This window comes from Callorhinus ursinus, unplaced genomic scaffold, assembly GCF_003265705.2.
Source record: "Callorhinus ursinus isolate GAN/ISIS: 27379988/994484 unplaced genomic scaffold, GSC_fseal_2.0 scaffold21, whole genome shotgun sequence".
Taxonomy (NCBI): Eukaryota; Metazoa; Chordata; class Mammalia; order Carnivora; family Otariidae; genus Callorhinus; species Callorhinus ursinus.
Genome location: NW_027397083.1, coordinates 7,589,530 through 7,612,786, shown reverse-complemented (window position 1 = coordinate 7,612,786; position 23,257 = coordinate 7,589,530). Strand labels below are relative to the sequence as shown.

The following is a 23,257-nucleotide window of genomic DNA, read 5'->3' as shown; positions in this document are numbered from 1 at the left end:
ATATTTTTTCTTCTCCCCTTCTAAACAGCTTTATAATTTTACAAACATATCCTATTTCTTAAAACTCCTTTAAAATAAGTGCTATAAGATACTGAGTTACTTGTGACCTTTTGTCTTGTGATCTCTTTTTTCTGTGTATGTGGTTTTGTTTTTTTCAATTTTTTTCTTCTTCTCTTCAGGGTGTACAAGAGAGAGTTAATCTTTCTGCACCTCTATTACCTAAAGAAGATCCAGTCTTCACATATTTATCTAAACGACTAGGAAGAAGTATAGATGACATAGGTCACCTCATTCATGAAGGCCTGCAGAAGGTAAGTCATCAGTGATTGAAAGAGCCGGAGACTCTGTGCACAGAAGGTCTTTTTTTCTCAGAAAATAACCTGTCTAGAATGTTTTTGTCTAGAGGATGATTTTAAATATGATTACATTAATGTAAACTATGTAGTTCAAAGCTAGGGAGAAACATTGGTAGTCTAGTCCTCTTTACCAGGAAGGGATGCCAAAAGTTTTATTTAAACTAATTCATGAAGGGCGCCTGGGTGGCTCACTTGTTAAGTGTCTGCCTTCGGCTCAGGTCATGATCCCAGAGTCCTGGGATCGAGTCCCACATCGGGCTCCCTGCTCTGCGGGAAGCCTGCTTCTCCCTCTCCCACTCCCCCTGCTTGTGTTCCCTCTCTCGCTGTGTCTCTCTCTGTCAAATGAATAAATAAAAAAAAATCTTTAAAAAATAAAAAAATAAACTAATTCATGAAAAAGGAAATTATAAGCCAAGATAAGCAGCAGGGCTTATAGGCTAGATTATATATTTTGAATGTGAAAGAAAATTTAACATTAGTGTCTTTGAAATATCTACCCAATACATAGATCGTCACTGTTCTGTGGACAAGAAAAGGACCACCACTAACAATAAAGTCTTCTTAAAATTTTCTTTTAAGGTACCATCTACTTTTAAAAGCATGAAATAGGGAATTGTGTACTAGGACCCAAGAAGTTAAATGTATCATTCTGCATAACATGTGGGAATTTAGAAAACAGTTTTGTTTTTTGTTTTTTTTTTTTACTCTTCTCTGTGCCTGAGTTGTATCATAAAATGCAGGCTAGTTTCTTTTCTAAGATATTTATTTACTTATTTATTTATTTGAAAGAGTGTGAGAGAGCAAGCAAGCACATGAGAGTGGGGGGAGGGGCGGAGGAAGAGGGGGAGAGAGAGAATCTCAAGCAGGCTCCGTGGAGCCTGATGCAGGGCTCAGTCCCACGACCCCGAGATCACAACCTGAGCCAAAACCAAGAGCAGAAGGCTTAACCGACTGAGCCACCCAGGCACCCCAAAATGGAGGCTAGTTTTTAAGCAGTATTATAATGGTACTAAGTAAAATGTGAAAGGGCAACATTTATATAGAGTTTATTCGATACATTTCAGATGTGAAAGGGCAACATTTATATAGAGTTTATTCGATACATTTCAGATGTGAAAGGGCAACATTTATATAGAGTTTATTCAAATACGTCATATATATACACGTGTGTGTGTACGATTTTGTAGTTAAGTTACTGTCTTCATCTTGTTTTTATGAAGGTAATGTAAAACATTGCAGCCCCAGAACTTGATGAGTAATAAAAACTACCTAGGAAAACTGGCCTAGGATTTAAAATATCCTTCAAAGGATGGTTAGTTGAAAGTAGATAATAGTGGTAACTTGTCTATAGAAAATTAAAATAGAGGGTAATTGTGTGGCTACTTTAGATTGAACAGTTGGGATCATCCTCTCTGGAAAGGTGAAATTTAAGCCAATATCTGAATGAGAAGAAGGAACCAACTGTCTGAGATCAAGGAAGAGCATTCTAAGCCAAGGCAAAGGCTCTGAAGCCGTTAATGAGCTCAGTAGTGTAGTAGTCTGCTCAGGCTGCCATCATAAAATACCACAGACTGGGTGGCTGAAACAACAGAAACTTCTTTCTTGTAATTGTGGTGGTCGGGGAGTCCAGGATAAGGTGCTGGCTGATTCAGTTCCTGCAGAGGACTTTCTTCCTGCCTTGCAGATGACCACCCTCTCACTGTGTCCTCACATGTCCCCTTCTCTGTACGTGTGGGGGGAGAGGTCTGGTATGTCTTCCTCTTCTTATGAGGGAACTGGCCCTATTGGATTAGGGCCCTACTCTTAGGACCTCATTTAACCCTTATCATCTCTTCCCAGGCCCTGTCTTCACATACAGTCACACTGGGTTAGGGCTTCCACATAGGAATGGGGGTGGGGCGCAGGGAGAGACACAAAGATTCAATCTGTAACAGGTGAAGGTCAGTAAGGTGGAGCCTGGTGAGCAAAGGAGAGGGCGATAGGGAATGCAGCCAGAGAAGTAGCCCAGGGCCATTCTAAGTAGGCTTCTGAAAGCTAGGGTGAAGACTGTGTGCCGAGATGAGCGCTGGGAAGCTAGAGCAGAGGAATGACATAATTTAGTTAATATTTTTTAAAATATACTCTTAAACTTAGTTGGAGAAATGACCGAAGGGACTCAAACTGAAAACAGAGAGATCAGTTCTAATGGTTAGTATTGGAAATGGAAGAACTTAAACTATTTCAGGAAACGTTTAGAAGTTTAGAAGCTGATGAGTTAGATGTAGGGTATGAGGGGAAAAGAGGAATTGAGGCTAATTCCTGAAGTTTTGGCATGAGCAACTTGAAGAAGGAGCAGGGTTGGGGTGGAGGAAGAGAAGATAGAGTCTGTTTTGGTCACATTAAATTTGAAATACCTAGATGAGACTTGAGCTCCAGGAGGGGTCAGAGCTGGCTATATAGATAGAGGATAATTAAGTAGGGAGTGTTGGTAGCCATGGGACTAGATGAGGTCACCTGGAGGAAGGTGAAGTTTGAGACGAGGCTACTCTGAGTCCTTGGTCCTCCCACGGTTAGCTGTCAAGCAAAGGGGGAGAGGCCAGCAGAAGAGATCCAAAAGGGTATCCAGAAGAATGTGGTCTCCTAAGAGCCAAGGGAAAAAAGTGTTCAAGAAAAGGAGAAAGTATTGATAGTGACATTCAAACATTTATAGATTTGTGGGGGGAATTTTATGAGAAATCTAACAGAAAAAGTTCTTTAAAGATATTTTTCCCTTACTTCCAATATACTATGATGTACAGAGTATTCTACTTATCACGGTGTTTTCACTTGTTCATGTAGAATTTGTAATAGATTTTTTGGTCCCAATTCACAATGTAAAGTCTGAATATAAGAGATAAAAATCAAAGCATTTGTTGATTTGAAAAAAAAAACTTTCTCAAAGGGCTGTCAAAACAGACTGAAACCCAGGTCATAAGTCAGTTCTGAAAGAATGTGGCACATATCCCTTAACCACCTACACAAGTGTTAGACCCTCATTTGCATCACCTGCAAATCCTATACATTCCTTGAAAAGAATACTTAAGGCTGATTAATGCAGAATTATACTTAGTTTTAATCTTAAAAATAACTATTTTTGAAGAAAACAATTTCTCCTCGTGGAAAAAATTCAGACTATATTAAAAAATGTATAAAAGAGGAAGTAAAAAAACACTCAGAGATAATTACTGTCTTACAATGTAGTCTTTTGTATTTTTATTCTTACACATCTTTATAGTTAAAACTTAGTATTCTAAAGATAAATTTTTTTTTTTTTTTTTTAAGAGAGAGAGAACCAGTGAGAACATGGGGGCTGTGGTGGGCAGGGAGAGGGATTGAGAGCTTCTTTAAGCAGGCTCCGAACTCTGAGCCTGATGCAGGGCTTGATCTCATTTCCCTAAGATCATGACCTCAGCCGAAATCAAGAGTTGGTCGCTTAACCCACTGAGCCACCCAGGCACCCCCTAAGATAAAATTTTAATAGTGGAATTTCGAGCGTCAAAGGGTAATCATATTTTAAGGCTTTTTACATAAATGTTGTAAAACTGTCCCCCAGAAATACTGTATTCACCTAACATTTCTGCAGTTAATATCTGAAGTTAATATACAGTGTAGCCAACAGTGAGTGTTGGTATTCTTTTTAATCTTTGCGAATTTGTAAAAGGAAAATTTGTATCTTTTTTATTTATATTCTTTGTTAAGTTTTACATTATTTTTCTGCTAATTGGCCATTGTTTTGTACTTTTGAATTGTCTGTTCATGTTTTTGGCCTGTATTCTCTCGTATTTTGTCTTGTATTCTTGTCTTTCTTTTTAGAGCTCTTTATGTATTAAAGATAATAAACAATGAGTGTCATATATATTTTTCCCAGTTTATCTTAAACTTTGACTTTTTTTTAACTTTATATGACTTTTTTTGCCATGCTGAATTTGAAATTTCTCTGCATGGGCTTAAACTATTTACATTGAGTTTTTGTCATGGTCCAGTTCAGTGTTTTGACCTCTGTGTGGTTGAAATTTAGTATATGTTACAAGATGAAAAAAATCCAAGCCACAGAAGGAGCAAACCTATTTGAATTTCTGTTTAACTTCACTAAATAATAGACTTATTACTCTATACTAAAGACAGTTTTTAGCAGTGAAGGTTTGTATTGTGAACACAGATGAAAGAAGAACAAATAAAAATTCATCGTTTCCAAAAGGATAAACCTGTCTTTTGCTTATGTATGTACCTCCATTCAGATATTTAAATAAATAGGAAACTGTTAATTTCAGGAATTTCATGTTAGAACAACTGGCATTTCTAAGTAGTTTAGGTCCTAACTTCTAAAGTCCTGAAATAGGAACTAACAAGTTTTTGGGCCACTTGGTGGGCTTTTCAGCTTGATTTCCGAACTCTTGGAACAAGAGCTTGGAGTTGAATGGTCGCTCTGTGGAGGTGACACCTGAAGGCACTTAACTTGCTCAACTGGTGATCATGCGGCTCTTTTGACAGGTGTAGTTTATTGGTACCTTGTCCCCTGCTTATTCATTGGTGTAATGTCTTATTCTTCAGCTTAAATTTCAGAAGAGACTGAATAGTGAAGGTGCTCATTTTGAACATTCTAAGTCGAAGAAAGTGTGTTGAGTTGTGTTTGATTGTCATCTTATTTGTTTAATCTCTAGAATTCTTCCTCATGGGTACTGTATAACATGGCTTCATTTTATTGGAGAATAAAGAATGAACCATATCAAGTAGTGGAATGTGCCATGCGAGCACTTCACTTCTCTTCCAGGTAAGATTTCTCCCTTTCTGGACTTCCTGATTCTCCACATATTTCAGGACTGGTAAAGAAGCAGTACGTAAGAAAACAATATGAGGAGGCATTGTGTTGTACTTACACTCTCCTCTACTCCTGTTCAAAGAATTTAGTCCTATCACAAAAATATGACAGAAGTCAAAGAGTTCACAGTTGTTAATAGCACAAAATTCTTCTGATTTCTATTAAGGAAAAAATATATAATGTAGACACCCTCTGATTCACTTGAAACTTGAATATACGGACCTTGCCTGGAGGAATTAGCATAAATTAAATTGTTCTCAAAGCAAATAATGAGCCCTAAATACATTTTAAAATCATAAAATGTCTGCCCGACCTTATTTCTGTGCAAAATTTGTAGCTGTCAGATTGAATAAGCATCATCAGTTATATAAAAATGTAACAGTATGATTTTCTTAAATTATTTTCTCCATCAGTACACTTAAAGTTATTTTCCTAAGTTCAATAACTTCGAATGTAATTTTCCTTTATCAAGTAGTTATATGGACTCATGGAGCACACACTTCTCTCCTAACACCTAATTGCTCCTCTCCTTCTCTTTTAGGCACAATAAAGACATTGCCCTGGTCAACTTGGCAAATGTTCTGCACAGAGCGCACTTCTCTGCAGATGCTGCTGTTGTGGTCCACGCAGCTCTGGATGACAGTGACTTCTTCACCAGCTATTACACTTTGGGAAATATATATGCAGTAAATACAACTTTTTGTTTTCATGAGCAAACCAGTTGCTGTTTTCTTTTTTAAAAAATTTATTTTCAACTAAAAAATACCTTTTTCCCTTTCCTCTTTTGGTCTGAACAAGGAAAAGGGAATGGAAATTAAGAAGTTAGGGGGAAAATAAGTCAACACAATAATGTATCCTAATAGTCCTAGCCTCTTGACAAAAAAGAAAAATTAATAGGAATCATAAATTCCTGCAGAGTATGCTTCTGGAGATAGCAATATTTTCTAGGTAAGCCGTCTTACAGCATATCTTATGTTGTCACTGACCAAAAATAATGTTCATAATAATGTTCACTACAGAGTGAGATACAAGTGTGATCTCATAAGTCATTAGGGGCTTTGGACAGATCCACCCACGCTGTGGCTAATGTTTTTCCTCCTCTGTGTGTGTTTGTTTTTGTCTCTTCAGATGCTGGGGGAGTATAACCACTCAGTGCTCTGTTATGACCATGCTTTGCAGGCCAAACCTGGGTTTGAGCAAGCTATAAAGAGGAAGCATGCTGTCCTTTGTCAGCAAAAACTCGAGCAGAAATTGGAAGCCCAACATAGGTAATTGGGTGAGAAAATTTCACTGAAGCCCTAGCACTGTAGAATCTTAGATTAGACCTGTGTAGGGTGATGTCAGTGTTAATTTGTTCTTTAGAATTAAAAACACCTCTTCACGACTGCTAGTCCTATCCCTTTTCCCCGGATCCAGGGGGCTTAGCACAGCTCAGGGGTTGTGTAGAGCAATCTTTAACAGTATGAATTCCAGGAACTAGAGAATGTTTGCATAAATTCTGTCATTTAGGTCTTTATACTTCTGACCATCGATTACCTTTATGAAGTCAGATGGAATGGGGGTGCTGCCAGATAATTAGTAATTCGGTTACGTTTTAATTTCCACAGAATATATTGTCAGTAAAATCACTTGCACATGCTGTATTCGATCTTTCTCCCCTTTAGCTGCTAGGGTTGGGCTAATGTTACGTTAGTTAAGTGACATTGAGAAACATTATTTGGCCCATATTTTAATCAGATTTCTGTAAATTGTACAGTGATAAAGTTCTGTTATACTTGGTCCTTGCAATATACTTAATAAAAATGTATTTGATTCCATAAGTAGCAGGGCCTGTTAGGAAACATCACATAACTCTAAGTGAATTGTTCTTCTTATGGAATTAGCCTCAATGTTTTGAGGCAACTTTGATTATTAGAGAATTAAATGGAGATTTGGAACTCATTAAACTATTGCATTTCCTTATTTTCCAGTCAGTTTAAAGCATAATGTGGTGAAAAGGGAGAAATGACCACTTACTTGTTTATACCTGGCTTCTGTTACACCTGATCAGAACTTGTCCTGGCTGAGCAAATTGGTTCTCTCATACACAATCTGTACAGCTCCTAAACCTCCAGGTGTTACAATGTAATAGGTAGAAAGGATTTTGTGATTCAGTATAATCAGGCAGCTGATTTACTGATACCAGGTGGTAGAGAATATTTCTTACTAAGCCAGGTTTCTGTGATTTTTTTCCTAAATCCACAAACCCAAGGAGCTAGAGTTCAAGAGCAAGGTACTGTTGGCCCTTTCTTTTAACCTTGTCTTTACGTAGAATCAAAAGAAAAGATGAGAAGGTGGCTTTGAATGTCTGTGGAACTAATACAGACTTTGTGGAGGGAAATAGTTGTTGAATATGTCAAGATTTATACTATGTTGCTGTGTATCTTTTAGGTACCTGAACAGTCCAACACACCATTTACTGTCAAGATAGTCGTATGTAAGGGAAGAATTTTGCATCCTCTTTTTGCCTCTAAGTTTTAATAAAACAATAGATTTATTTTGCCCCATTATTTCTAAACTTGTGGTACAGTGGTTGTATGTTAAAAGGAAAAAACTAGCAATTATTGCTGAGGACCAGAAAAATCTATGCAGTAAGTGGGTTTAAAAATTCAGTTTTAGGGCGCCTGGGTGGCTCAGTTGGTTAAGCGACTGCCTTCGGCTCAGGTCGTGATCCTGGAGTTCCGGGATCAAGTCCCGCATCGGGCTCCCTGCTCAGCAGGGAGTCTGCTTCTCCCTCTGACCCTCCCCCCCTCATGTGCTCTCTCTCTTATTCTCTCTCAAATAAATAAATAAAAATCTTTTAAATATATATATAAAAAATTCAGTTTTAAAGCTCTGTAACTTTTTTCTGGTGTTAAAAAATGTTAAGATCCCTCCAGCGAACACTGAATGAGTTGAAAGAGTATCAAAAACAGCATGACCACTACCTGAGACAGCAGGAGATCCTAGAAAAACATAAGCTGATTCAGGAGGAGCAAATCTTAAGAAATATCATCCATGAGACACAGATGGCAAAAGAGGCACAATTAGGTGAGTATTGATTCCAAATAATTAAAGACAGGTTAGGAAGTTCACTTCTAGCATGTTCTACTTTCATAACTTTTGTGTAGCCCTAAAGCAGTATAAAGTTGTGCTTATGACTTCCCTCAGTCTTAAAATCAAGTCATCATAGCGGGTATACCAGCAGGCCTTGGGAGCTGGTTTGGTCTCTCTAGGTTTTTTTAAATTCACATTTTAAAGTAAAACTTAAATCTTTTAGATCCTAGAAGTCTTAACAACAGTTGTTCGGCCCACTTTGATTTAGTATGCATTCCAGTCTCTTGGAGACCTTGTTAAAACGCAGATTCTGATCAGTAGGTCTGAGGTACGACCTAAGATTCTGTACTTCTAACAAGTTCCTAGTTAATGTCTGTTGCTGCTGGTCTGAAAACACAATGTGAGTAACATGGCCTCATACCAAGTAAACACAGGTCAGACACACCCTTGAAACAGAGCATCCACACTGTCAAGCCAACGCTGGCAATAAGGCTGTCTTACTTTTCTTCCTCCTTTAAAAACAAATATTTTATTTTAGAAGTAAGATTTTAGGCTAGAATTTTTCTCAAGCAAGAATTCTTAACCTGGGTCAATGGATTAGTTTCAGGTGGTTATGAAATCCTCCCCAAAATTACATGCAGTAATATGTATGTGCACAATTTTTTTTTCTGGGGAGAAGGCATATATAGCTTTTATTAAAATCTCTTAGAGTCCATGACCCAGAAATAGAACCACTGTCTAAGGGCACGTGGGTTGACAGGGTATCAGTGACTTGGTTATATCCAGAATGTTTCATTTCTGATAAAACCCTAAGGGAGTAGGTCTAACAGCTGACACCAAAGAATAAATTAACAGAGTCCCTTATATTATATACTTCTCCTTTGATAAATATATTGATCTGGAAGCCCTTTTAAGTCTTTGACCCTTAGCTGTGACCATTTAAAGTCCATTTTACAGTCCACTTAATACATTTTCTTTGCTATTTTGAATATAAAGAATATGTTCAGTTCTTGGGGTTATTTACTGCTTGCTTTATACTACAGTACAACCAGGGCTCTTGTATATAATTTTTAAACAGAATTATGAAGTACATAAAACAGATTGTCTCCAGAGAAATGGCAGAAGTCTCTAAAAACAATGTAATCAATAGATTTTACTGTCATAGAATGTAATTACCAGAAGATATTTTGGTGATTTAGTGGAGCCCCTTTGTTTTTTATAGGTGGAGAAACTGAGGCTTCTTTAGAATGATTTAATTTAGCTAACCATTAATGAGTGTTTCCCTCTATAGTACCGCCTGTGTAGTACTCTGCCAGGCTCTGAAACTAAATGAAATCATGTTGGCATTGCTGATCTTTCTCAACAATTGCAATTTCCTTTCTTATTCCAGGAAATCATCAGATATGCCGTCTAGTCAACCAGCAGCATAGTTTACATTGCCAGTGGGACCAACCTGTGCGCTACCATCGTGGAGATATTTTTGAAAATGTGGACTATGTTCAGGTCTTTTTCTTGGTCTCTTCTAGTTTTTATAACTTTGCATATCTAAGAGTAATATTGTTCCCCCCCCCCCGGTTCCTTGTATATTTGATCCCCAGATTTGTGACCAATTTAAGGTTTTGAGTATGTTTATGAAGTCAGATTTCATAGACTATCTATGTAAATATTTCGTAGTCAGATTTCTCAGTTACTTCATGCATGACATTTCCAGTTCCCCCACGTACTAGCTGTATGTCTTTTTCTTTCCTCCTTTACCATGAGAGCTAGATTGGGCTGTTACTAGTATTTAACTCAAAGCCTTCATCTCCCTTTTAACTTATTAGAGTAAGACCAGTAATTTAAAATTTGGAAAAGAGTAGCCATGCTTTTTCCTAAAGTCATCAGTCCAGTTATTATGTTGCTTCAACTAAAAACATTAACAAAATGATCATTATCAACAAAATTTTTATTAAGCACTATTGCTACATGCATGGATGTTTTCTCTCTCTTTCTGTCTCTGTGTATATCCATACATATACATGCAGTCATACACATGCATACAATCCTAGGCTAACTAGTTGGGAAGAAATAATGCATATTTATAATGATACCAGAGAGCATCCAATTGGGCTGATAACAGATAGTAAGCACAACCAGAGTTTCATGCAAAGGGATGTTGGAAATAAAGTAAAATTTATCATATCCTATTGAAACCTTATCATGTCTTTAATCATAGATACAGGAATTTCCAGAGATAAGTAGTTAAGATAATTAATAGATCAGAACAGCTTCTTTAGGAGGACAAACCACGAAAAATTAGTACTCTTTATTCTGAAAAAACCCAGACCTCATTGAGAAAAAGAAGCAAAAATTAAGAGGCCGTTTAGGGGAGAAGTAGTAATAGGGACCAAAAGCTTCCTTTCGGAACACAGTCAAGGGAGATCAGACTTAACATCTGAGATTATAGCTCCCTTTTTTTTTTTTTAAGATTTTGTTTATTTATTTGAGAAAGAGAGCACAAGCAGGGGGAGCAGCAGAGGGAGAGGGAAAAGCAGGCTGAGCAGGGAGCCTGATGTGTGGCTCAATCCCAGGACCCTGGGATCATGACCTGAGCCAAAGGCAGATCTTTAACCAACTGAGCCACCCAGGCGCCCCTATAGCTCCCTGTCTTAAATCCAGGCATTAGTTTAAGGGGGGGAAAAAAGGGAATGATATTTACAAATGATAGAGACGGAAACCAAGATAACTTTTGGATATCATGATGGTCTCAAGACAGACCATTTGGAAGACTCCCCTGTAAAAGTGTAACTTCAGTGTTAAATATCCATAAGTTGCGTCTCTTATATAGGGAAAGAATCCATTCTTTTATACTCCCTCCCATCCTGGTCCCATTCTCTTATCCAACAAGGTTTTAGAAATACACAGGAATTGGGTATCCCCTAAGAATATCAAACTGATTTACCTTGGTTTGGAGGAAGGCTGTATTTATATTTGGAGTTGATTGTATAATAGTTATGAGGCCTAAGTCATAGCTATATTAAACTCCTGAGAGCCCTTTTTCAAGTTCCCTTGCTTCTACCACAGCACACTAATTCTATAGAGTAGCAATCATTTTAGTCTAGATAGGGGAGGGCAATAATGAGCCAAACCTCTTAGAGAATCAGCTCACCTTTAACCCTAAAAGAGACTAAATCACAGAAAGGAAGTAGGGGGACAGTAAAGAAAGGAAGAATCCATGCCATTTTTCTCATACTCCAATGGCATAGTTGATTGAAAGTTGCTAACTAGGCATTTTCTGAGAGAATAGCGTTGGGGCCTAGTTCTGAAAACGTAAAGATCTGATTGCTTTATTACTGACCTACTTTCAGATTTCCATATTCACTGATGTTTTGGGTTGGATTAAATCTTAGGTCACAACTTCTTTTCTGCTTCCCATTTGATTCAACTTTTCTTTTCATTTTCTAGTTTGGTGAGGATTCATCAACCTCCAGTATGATGTCTGTGAATTTTGATGTTCAGGCAAATCAGAGTGATATCAGTGATTTGGTCAAGTCTTCTCCCATAGCCCATTCCATTCTCTGGATCTGGGGGAGGGATTCTGATGCATATAGGGTAAGTTAATAGAGGATGATGCAGTTTTTTCAGACAAGATTTCTGGAAGCATTGGCCCTCGCCTTCATTGAATAATATGGTCCCTATGACTGTTCAGCTTAGTTCAGCAAACACTTAGTCAACTTATATTAAACAGAAGGCAGTCTGCTAGGTCATAGAGTAGCAAGACACAGGGTCTGCCTTGCGGTCTTCTGCCCAATCAAGTGGGGCATACAGACACTCTGATTTTAGTTTAAAACTTTGAGCTCTGAGTATAATTACCAACCCTAGAAAGTTTCTAAACTTGACCTAAGTATATGCTTGTATATACAGTTGACCTTTGAACAACTTGGGGGCTAGGGGTCGACTCCCCATGCAGTCAGAAATCTGCATATAACTTTTGATTCCCCAAAAACTTAACTACTAATAGCCTACTATTGACCGAAGCCTTACTGAGAACATAAACAATATATTAACACGTACTTTTTATGTTGTAGGTATTATGTACTGTATTCTTACAATAAAATAAGCTAGAGAAAAGAAAATGTTATTAAAGTCATGAGGAAGAAAAATACATTTATATACTGCACTATATTTATTAAAAAAATCCATGTATAAGTGGACCTGCATAGTTCAAAGCTGTGCTGTTCAAGAGCCAGCTATATTCCACTTTTTAATCAGCTTTCTTTTATTGAGCTCCCATCTGTGCGTCAGGCTGGTACTATGAATATAGTATGCAAGCTCTTTGGTGGAGCTTACATTCTGTCAGATGATACAGATAATAAGTTAATAAATATGTATTTCTTTTTTTGAAGATTTTATTTATTTGAGAGCGAGCTCAAGCAAGGGGAGCGGCAGAGGGAGAGGAAGAAGAAGCAGGCTCCTTGCTGAGCAGGGAGCCCGATGCGGGGCTTGATCCCAGGACCCTGGGACCATGACCTGAGCCGAAGGCAGATGTTTAACCCACTGAACCACCCAGGCGCCCCAATAAATATGTACTTCTGAGCTAGCTAAGAAATAATTATATGTTAGCCCATGGGGATACCAAGGTATAAGGACAGATACCGTGTGTTTTTTATTCAATATTAAATTTTTAGAATTTAATCGAGTTCTTTTCAACCAGAATTAATATAGCCACTTAGATTTAATTCTATATAAAATAAATTCCCCAAAGTTTGATAGCTTCAAGATTTAAGTTTAGTAAGCCTTTGTGATGTGTGTTATTTATATTTAGGAAAATGAACATTTTACAAATCAAAACAGTTATTAAATTTTGGCATTGGCAAAGAAAAGGTCTTAGTTCAGGGAAAAGTAGTTTTCTGTGCCAGTTTTACAAGCTTATATATGCTTTCAGGACAAATCATAAACTTTACTTCAAATTGGCTTAATAGAAAGTATGCTTCATATTACAGAAAGTCCAGAGATCAGAGCAAGCTTTGGGTTTGGTTGATTCAGTGGGCCAGTGATGTCATCAGTGACCCATTTCTTTCCTTTTCTTCAATTTGCCATCCACGGTATTGGTTTCATCCTAAAGCTTGTCTTCCTCACGGTCATGAGGTGACAGCCAGTAGCAGCAACTTGGAGCAACATGTTCTTTGTTCCTATGTGGCATAAGAGACTAAGACTGGCTTTTCTTTCCCAGAAGCCCCAAGCAACCCTCTCCTTGTATCTCATTAGGCTCAGCGGACTTAGGCCTGCCCAGCCCTGAACCAGTCTATGGTAAAGCAGGTAGAATTACTGACTTAGACTAATAGTCTTCAGTAGAAGGAATATTATAGAGTCTACCACAGTATCTACAATTATTTTAAAATACTAAATTGTTCAATTATCCTAGTATATTTATGTTCTTTTAAAAGTTTATTTAACATGTTGAAATATTGAATCCAAGAAAATTTATGAGAACTTTTTCTCTTTATTAGGACAAACAGCATATTCTTTGGCCTAAAAGAGCAGATTGTGCAGAAAGCTATCCTAGAGTCCCTCTTGGCGGGGAATTGCCAACGTATTTTCTGCCTCCAGAAAACAAAGGACTCAGGCAAGTGCTGATGGATTTGGCAAAGCACTTGATTCTGCATGATTGTCATCTGGCAGTTCTTTGAGAGCACCAGCCTTGGACTTGAAAGGTTAAGTCTTTATCTTGAAATCACCCAAACTTTGAAAATATGAATCTTGTTCCTTTTTCTTGTGCCAGGATCCACGAACTCAACAGTGATGATTATTCTTCAGAAGAAGAGGCCCAAACCCCTGACTGTTCCGTAACTGACTTCAGAAAAAGCCAGACTCTGTCCTACTTAGTCAAAGAATTAGAGGTCCGCATGGATCTGAAAGCCAAAATGCCAGATGACCATGCACGAAAAGTAAGGCTCACTTAGGCTGGTGTTTATTGCCGTCCATTCTGGGTGACTTCACAAGCCTCTTAGATGGAACAAAAATTTGATAGAAGGCAGTTATTGAACTTAAAGTTTTTAAAACTGAGAACAGAGGTCAAGAATTGGTGGAATCATTAAGAAGACACTCATGCTATTGAAGGATTGCCAGAAAAGTGTGCTGGTCACACAGACCACATAAGCACTCTCTCTAATAAGAGTGCCCCAGGGAGGAGCAACACAGAACTCTGTTTACTTGCAGAGTTCATCTATTGGAGGCCATTCTAACCACTTCAGTTTAGCTTTGCATCCTTCAGGCCTCCAGGAGTTTGTATAAATTGAAAGCTTGAAGATTCTTGTTTTGGCCTTATCAACCCTGCTTTGGCCTTATATATAAGGTCCTTGGAAGTTTGTATGAATTTGATAACTACAGATACTGTAGATAAGTTCTGTTATGCTTTGTTCTTTAATTCCTACTAGTTATGTATAACTAGGAATGTTTATTACTGACTAGAAATTTAGTTCTACATTAGATTCCATTAGAATGGTATTTACATTCTATATTACATACCGTTCTACATTAGATACAAATGAAAAAATTACTTTTTTGCAGAGAAAACAGACCATCACAACAACCTTTTTTAAAATTTAATTTTAAAAGTATGAACAGTTACTACTTAAAGTCAAACATTTACTGAGGCGAAAAACATTATGTGCCAAGCACTGTTTGGAATGCTAGGAAAGATAAATAGACCATGATCCCTACCTTAGAGTTGCTCAAAGTTATAAACATGTTTCAAGAACATGGCATAATTGAGAATCCAGTGCTTTTCCAGCTAGGAAAGATAGAAGATTTTTGTTGCATCATGTGTTACGTACTGTTGTCTTTTGAATAATTTCTCATTTGATTTTAGATACTTAGGTTGACTTTAATGGGGTATGGTATATCACTTTAATAATGTATGTGATATACATCTTTTAACATGTTTTAGTTAGAGGAAACTAGGGCATTCATGTAAGCAGGTCAACACCTGTTGGTATGTTGATGACCTCATGTTTTATATATATAGATATATGATTATAACTATCTATTCAGATTAGCTGTTCCTGAGGAGCTCAAGTAAAGACTGCTATCTATAGAATTCTTTCAAATGTCTTCCCTGTTATTTTCAATTGAGTCAGTCTTCCTTTTGATATTTTCAGATTTTGCTTTCCCGTATTAATAACTATACTATCCCAGAAGAAGAAATTGGGTCATTCTTATTTCACGCTATTAATAAGGTAAGTCACCTGCTTTAGACATCTGAAATTTAAATGCTTAGTAATTGTAATTAAAAGTTAAAGTGCATGCATTAAAAATCCTTGTTAGAACTAGTACTGTATTCTTGTATTAACTGAGATATTTTGGGTTTTTCAGCCAAATGCCCCTGTCTGGCTGATACTCAATGAAGCTGGACTCTACTGGAGAGCAGTAGGAAACAGCACTTTTGCTATTGCTTGTCTTCAGAGGGCTTTGAATTTGGCTCCACTTCAATACCAGGACATTCCTCTTGTGAACTTGGCCAACCTTTTGATTCACTATGGTCTCCATCTTGATGCCACTAAGCTGCTACTTCAAGCTTTGGCCATCAATAGCTCTGAGGTGAGGTTTTATGTTTCTTTGTAGCTCCATGTACTATGTGGGGGTAACTCAGATTCAGGGTACAATTTGTATTTTTCTGGGGAAGGCATAAAAAAACCTCATATTTTTATGAGTAGAGTTTGCATACTTTGAGATGATATAAAACAGATTTTGTTTTGTCTTATTTTTGATATGTTTTTTTATATGGATTTGTCTTACTTTGTGCAAATGTAGAATCATGCTAATGACATTTTTCTGTATATTCTTGTTTTTACTCACAGATCTCTCTTAGATATATTTAATTTCTATTTTTTAATTTTAATTCCACTGTAGTTAACATACAGTGTTATATTAGGCTCAGGTGTACAATATAGTGATTCAGCTCTTCCATACATCACCTGGTGCTCATCACAGGCACCCTTCTTAATCCCCATCACCTCTTTTACCCATCCCTCTGCCCACCTCTCTTCTGGTAACCATCAGTTTGTTCTCAGTAGCTAAGAGTCCGTTTCTTGGTTTGTCTCACTCTCTCTTTTTTTCCTTTGCTTGTTTCCGCTATTCACGGCCTTTTGTAGTTCCATATTAATCTTAGGATTTTTTGTTCTAGTTCTGCAAAAAAAATGCTGTTGGTATTTTGATAGGGATTGTATTCAACGTGTAGATCACTTTGGGTAATAGAGACATTTTAACAATATTTTTTCTTCCAATTCATGAATATGGAATGTCTTTCCATTTGTTTGTGTTCTCTTCAATTTCTTCCATCAGTGTTTTACAGTTTTCAGAGTATAGGTCTTTCACCTCTTTGATTAGGTTTATTTTTAGGTATCTTACTATTTTTGGTACAGTTGTAAATGGGATTGTTTTTTCAATTTCTCTTCCTGCTGTTTCATTATTAGTATGTACAAATACAGCAGATTTCTGCACATTGATTTTGTATCCTGTGATTTTACTGAATTCACTTAACAGTTTTAATAATTTTTTGGTGGAGTCTTTAGGCTTTTCTATATATGGTATCACATCATCTGCAAATAGTAAATGTTTTACTTCTTCCTTACCGATTTGGATTCCATTTATTTCTTTTTGTTGTCTGATTGCTGAGGCTAGGACTTCCAGTACTATGTTGAATAAAAGTGGTGAGAGTGGATATCCTTGTCTTATTCCTGACGTTAGGGGAAAAGCTCTCAGTTTTTCCCCATTGAGGGTGATGTTTGCTGTGGGTTTTAAATATATGCCCTTTATTATGTTGAGGTTTGTTTCTTCTAGACCTACTTTGTTGAGGCCTTTTATCATGAATGGATGTTGTACTTTGTCAAATGCTTTTTCAGTGTCTATTAAAGTGATCATACGGTTTTTATCCTTTCTCTTACTGATGTCATGTATCACATTGATTTGCGAATATTGAACCGCCCTTGTATCCCAGGAGTAAATCACATTTGATTATGGTGAATGATTTTTGTTAATGTATTGTCGGATTCAGTTTGCTAGTATTTTGTTGAGGATATTTGCATCTACGTTCATCACAAATATTGGCCTGTAGTTCTCTTGTTTTGTGTCATTTCTTTATTTTAAATGAGTGAAATTTATAATTATGTAGTTAATTTATTTTTAGGAACTTATGTTTAAGTAAGAGGGACATAGCTGCTAAAAATATACTGCCACTTTTTTATGTCAGTCTGAAACATCTCGTTCTTTATCTACTCATCACTGTATGCCTGCTGCTTAATATTATACTGTTTTACAGCTTTAATTTATAGATAGCTTTATACCAACCAAGCCAGAACACAGTTTAAAGGTTGCATTGATAAGAATAGATAGATGGGTTAATATTCGTGCCCTGAACCTCCAACATGCAGCCCATGGAGTTAATCACTGCTGTGTAGTTAATTACTCTCGTTCATAGTTTCTAAGATACAACTTCTTTTTTAATATTTTAACATCTCTGAAATAACGATGCATGTTACAATTGATGACATCTTAGGTTTGATGAAATACAGTTATAATAAATACACAATTAAATTGCTCTTATACCGGGGCGCCTGGGTGGCTCAGTCGGTTAAGCGACTGCCTTCAGCTCAGGTCATGATCCTAAGGTCCTGGGATCGAGCTCCACGTCAGGCTCTCTGCTCAGTGGGAACCTGCTTCTCTCTCTCCCTGCTGCTCCCCCTGCCTGTACTCTCTCTCTGTCAAATAAATAAATAAAATCTTAAAAAAAAGAATTGCTCTTATACCTAGTGTTTACATGTTCTTAAATTTTATATCCAAAAATTATTTTATTTTACTTATTTTTTTAAAAGGATTTTATTTATTTATTTGAGAAAGAGCACAAGCAGGGGAGGGGCAGAGGCAGAGGGAGAAGCAGGCTCCCCAGCAAACGGGGAGCCCAAGGCAGGGCTCAATCACAGGACCCTGAGATCATGACCTAAGCCGAAGTCAGACACCCAAAGGACTGAGCCACCCAGGTGCCCCTCCAAAAAAACTTTTAAAAGAAGTGTGCATGAGTGGTTTAGGTTTATTTGTGATATCTCAGAACTAATTTTTTAAGCATGAGAAGAAAATATTGCCTGTTAAGAGTTTCCCTAGAAATACACAAATTCACAGGTAGATTTTAAGCCAAAGTTTATAATTGCTATACTGTACAACAGGCCTGGTGCCAAAGTATATCAAATATTTATCAAATGTTTGCTATGGGCCAGGTGTAGGTACAGTGGGAACAGATGCTATATATGGGATGTGATGATTGGGCCCCCAAAGGGAAGGCTCAACACAGCTGTATTCCCGCGATACTTGTTTCACTTTCTACTGCCACCAGCCAAGGCAATGAGGCAGTATTCTTCTGAAGAAAAAAGAGCTCCTTTAGAGATTAATTGCCTTTCTATATTTGAAAAAATTACACTAAAATTTCAGTTGTTAAATATCGTGGTGCTACAATAATAATAAAAAGATAAATCAGTGGATCAGAATAGAGACCACAAAAATACACCTTAATCCCCACTCTCCCCCCAGCTATCAACATTTGGAAATGATTTCTGTAAGTTTTTCTTCTATTCAAATATTTCATAGTGTTGCAGCACTGTTGCACTGGTGATCTTTAGAACTTACCATATAAAAATATTTTATTACCACCTAGGTTTTCCTAGCCATGAGTAATGGCTGCTTATGAATTTATGTATCACAGTTTACTCCTCTGTCGTTGGATGTTTAGGTTGCTGATAGTGCTTACCTATTATCGCTGATGGTTTTCTGCATAAGGCTTTTTCTGCATTCCAGGTAATTTTCTTAGGAAAGATTGCTAGCAGTGGAATTACTAAGCGAATGAGTATTTTGATGGTTTTGATACAAAATGCCAAACATGTACCAAAAGATTTGGGCCAATATATATTGCCATCATCAAGGTTGGAAAGTATTCATTTCATCTGTAGCTTCACCAGAATTGGGCAATTGAACTAACTGCTAACTTTTATTATTGTTTACTAGACCCAGGCACCATACTGATCACTTTACATGTGATAACTCAGTTAATCCTCACAACAACCCTGTGAGATAAGATTTACCCATTTCATAGATAAAGAAACGGGCAAAGGGATTTACCAAAAGTCTCAGAGCATGGATTTATTTGAACTCCGGGAGATTGGCCACAGAGCTCACACCCTTTGGCCATGTCACACTGGCTCTGACTTAACATTTGTAAAACAAATTTACTTTAAAAAATTTCACTCCTGTGTTATAAATTTCTTTATCCTTTAATTGTATTTTTATTTTCTTATTTAATTTTTTCTAAAGATTTGTTTTGTTTTTTAAGTAATCTCTACACTGAATGCGGGGCTTGAACCTACGATCCCGAGATCAAGAGCCACATGCTCCACAGACTGAGCCAGCCAGGCATCCCTTTAATTGTATTTTTAAAGTAAAACTTTGTGTATGCATTTTGCTCATTTTGTTAGAATTTAGGGGTTTTTTTAATTTTATACAAACTCTTTATACAAAATCTTTAACTCCATTGTACATTAAAAAATATTTTCTCTTTTTATCTTATCTTTTTAAAAATACCCTTCAATTTGCCCATCTTTTCTCTTGATTTTTATTGTTAGATTTAAGGTATCCTCATAAGAAGTTTGAAAACAATTAGTTCTATTTTGGTTTTGCTATCTATTACTTGTCTTTACATAGTAGTTGACTCAAATATACTAAAATATTTTCCTATGTTGTCTTCTAGATGATTTTTAGTTTTAGGTTTTACATGTAGGTTTGTGATCCATTTCAAGTTAAATTTTTTTTGTAATGTTGAGTGGGGATCAAAGTTCATTCATCAAAGTTCATATCACATAGACATCCGGTTGTTCCAGCACCACATCTTGAGAACCCTGTGTTTCCCTCTTGAATCACCTGTCACCTTTGCTCTAAACTACAGATTCCTTTATCCAGCAGCTTACTTGACCATCTCCATGTGGATGTCTAAAACATACTTTAAAACTAAAGGGCAAAACTAAGCTCCTTTACATTGTTCCAGTCTTGTCTTCTCTGTCTTTCCCATTTCAGGAAACAGTAAAGCTAGTAGCTCAGGACAAAAACTTGGAGCCATCCTTCATACCTTTTTCCCTCTTTCAGGGTAAATTCAGTCTCTTACCTAACCTTGCTGGTATTTTCAAAATACACCCAGAATTGTACTGTTTACCATCATCTCCACTGCTGTCTGATCCAATACACCATTATCTTTTATCTGAATTATTTCATTAGCCTCCTGCCTAACTTCTTTGCTTTTGGCCTTTGTCCCCTCAGTAAGATCCTTATAAAAAGTCAGATGTTGTCATTTGTCTCTTCAAATCTCCGCAGTGGTTCTCCATGTAACTCATAGTGTAGAAGGTCCTACATGACCTTGTTACTTTTCCGACCTCATGCCCGTGAAATCATTCCTTTGCTCATTCTGTTCTAGCCTCACTTACCTCTGCAGTTCCTTGAACATACTAGGCATGCTCCCACCTCAGCCCCTTTGCGCCTTGTTCTCTCTGTTTGGAATACTTCACTCCACCAAGATTCTTGATATCTTGCTTCATCTCCTTAAAAATCCTTTAAAATACTAACTACTCAGTAAGCTCAGTAAGTCTTTCCCTTCCTACACTATTTAAAATGGCACTCTGTTACCCACTCTGGTCTACTTAACGTCTCTTCCCTGCTATACTCTTCTCCATCACATTCTTCTCATGCTTGTGTTAATCCCCCATGGTTTTGTGACGCTTGACTAAAAATCTACAAAGGCAGGGACTTATCTTTCTTATTTTCTGCTGTAGCCCCAGTATCTAAAACATTGGTAAACACTCAGTAGTTATTTTCTGGATGAACTGATGAAAATTCATTTTTTTCCCAAAATACTAATTAGTTTATCTCAGTATGAGATATTTGCACAACCATCATTCTGGTCATAGGACTAAACATTTTGTTTCCTTATGTAAAAATATAAAGACACTTTGAAATCTAAATATGGGATTTAATTTTGCATCTGGGTATAAACCTCTAAGTAAAATTTTAAATGGAATCTGAGAGCTACTTAGATTATGCCTCTGTAGTCTGGAATATTTTGTATACCTTGGCTTGGTTATAGTGAGATATTATGGGTGACCTAACAGCCTGAATCAAAAGCAAGTAGTTGGAAGAAAAATAAAAAAACAAGCTAGTAGTTGGATAAATCATAGGTATTGCTTTTCATAGGGATATATTGTACAGTTTGAAAATAAAACATTCTTAGATCCTTTAAAATATTTTTAATGATAAAATAAGTGTAGAATAAATGGTCTGTATACAAGCAAATACAAATTACCAAGCATAGGTGTATTTCAACTAAAATGACCTAGAAATACTTTGGGCTGCTTATAAAAACAGTCTGAACAAACAATTGCAAAATAGGATACAAAAACTATTTATAATAGCATAAAAAATCAGATATCTAGAAATAAATTTAAAGGAAGATATGTAAGATTTCTCTACTGCATTGCAAAATATTGCTAAGACAAAGAAGACCCAAATAAGTGGAGAGACATTATATTCATGGATTGGAAGGTTTGGTATTGTTAAGATGTAAGTTCTTAGGTGGGGGGATGGGTTAGCCCGTTGATGGGCATTAAGGAGGGCACATACTGCATGGAGCACTGGGTGTTACACGAAAACAATGAATCGTGGATCACTGCATCAAAAACTAATGATGTATGGTGACTAACATAACATAATAAAATTAAATTAAATTTTTTAAAAAATGTAAGTTCTCTCCAGAATTGATTTATAGATTTAATCCTGTGCTCCCAGCTATTGCATGTATATGTATGTGTAAAATGGATAAGTTGATTCTAAAATCTACACAGAAATGAATGTAGAATAGCCAGAAAATTTGCAGGTGAGGGGGAGAAAAAAAACAGTTGGGAGGCTTATGTTACTAGATTTCAAGACTTGCTGTAATTAAGTCAGTATGGTATTGGCTCAAGGATACTCAAACATATCAATAGAACACAACAGAAAAATTAGAAATCGGCCCTGTATGTATGGTCACTTGATTTATGACAAAGGCACACCAGTAGTTCAGGGGGGTGGGGACACCTATTGGTTTTTCAGTAAGTAGTGCTGGAATACTTGGATATCCCAATGGAAAAAGAAATGAACCTTCACTTCTCCCGAATTTCATATACAGTTGAGGTGGATCATGTACCAAAATGTGAAACATGAAACAATAAAGCTTGATGAAAAAATAAGAGAAGGTCTTCATAATGTTATAGTAGGCAAAGATTTAAAAAAGCACTGACTGTAAAATATGTATTTGTATAAATATATAAATATTTTTATATATACATACACATGTATATATCTGTAAACTGAACCTCATCAAAATTAAGAATTTCTATTTATCAGAGATACCAGGAAGAGAATAAAAGGCAAACCCCAGACTGGGAGAAAATATTTGCAATAAATATTTCCAACAAAGGACCCATATCTAGTACATGTGTAAAGAACTCCTCCAAATCAGTAAGAAAAAGACAACCTTTTTTTTTTTTAATGGGGAAAACAATAGGCACTTCAGAAATGAAGATATCCAAATGGCCAATAAGCACACGACAAAATATTCAACATCATTACTAATCAAGGAAATACAAATTAAAACCACATTGAGATGCTACTTCATCATCTCACTAAAACAGCTAAATTTAAAAGACTGACAGTCCTAAGTCAGTAGATTCTCATACTTCCTGATAAGAGTGTAAGTTTGTACATCCACTTTAGAAAACTCTTTGGTTGTGGGGCGCCTTGGTGGCACAGTCAGTTAAGCATCCAACTCGTGGTTTTGGCTCAGGTTGTGATCTCAGGGTCATGAGATTGAGCCCCACCTTGGGGTCCACGCTCAGTTCAGAGTCTGCTTGTCCCTGTCCCTCCCCCTGCACCTACCCCCACTCGT

General features: G+C 36.8%; 1 protein-coding gene across 8 annotated transcripts in view; it reads left to right on the top strand.

Annotated features, from left to right (window-relative positions):
• The window catches only part of TTC17 (tetratricopeptide repeat domain 17), a 114,575-nt gene that overhangs the window by 28,234 nt on the left and 63,084 nt on the right, over positions 1-23,257 (top strand). For all 8 annotated transcript variants that reach the window (XR_012381827.1, XM_025879076.2, XM_073904727.1 and 5 more), the window contains 11 exons: positions 180-311; positions 5,036-5,145; positions 5,735-5,879; positions 6,322-6,461; positions 8,102-8,262; positions 9,659-9,771; positions 11,713-11,859; positions 13,758-13,873; positions 14,030-14,195; positions 15,408-15,485; positions 15,622-15,846. Coding sequence is in view for 7 of the 8 variants with exons in the window: in XM_025879076.2 (XP_025734861.1) it covers positions 180-311; positions 5,036-5,145; positions 5,735-5,879; positions 6,322-6,461; positions 8,102-8,262; positions 9,659-9,771; positions 11,713-11,859; positions 13,758-13,873; positions 14,030-14,195; positions 15,408-15,485; positions 15,622-15,846 (1,533 nt within the window). In the remaining variant the exon portion in view is untranslated. The remainder of the gene's footprint in view (positions 1-179; positions 312-5,035; positions 5,146-5,734; positions 5,880-6,321; positions 6,462-8,101; positions 8,263-9,658; positions 9,772-11,712; positions 11,860-13,757; positions 13,874-14,029; positions 14,196-15,407; positions 15,486-15,621; positions 15,847-23,257) is intronic.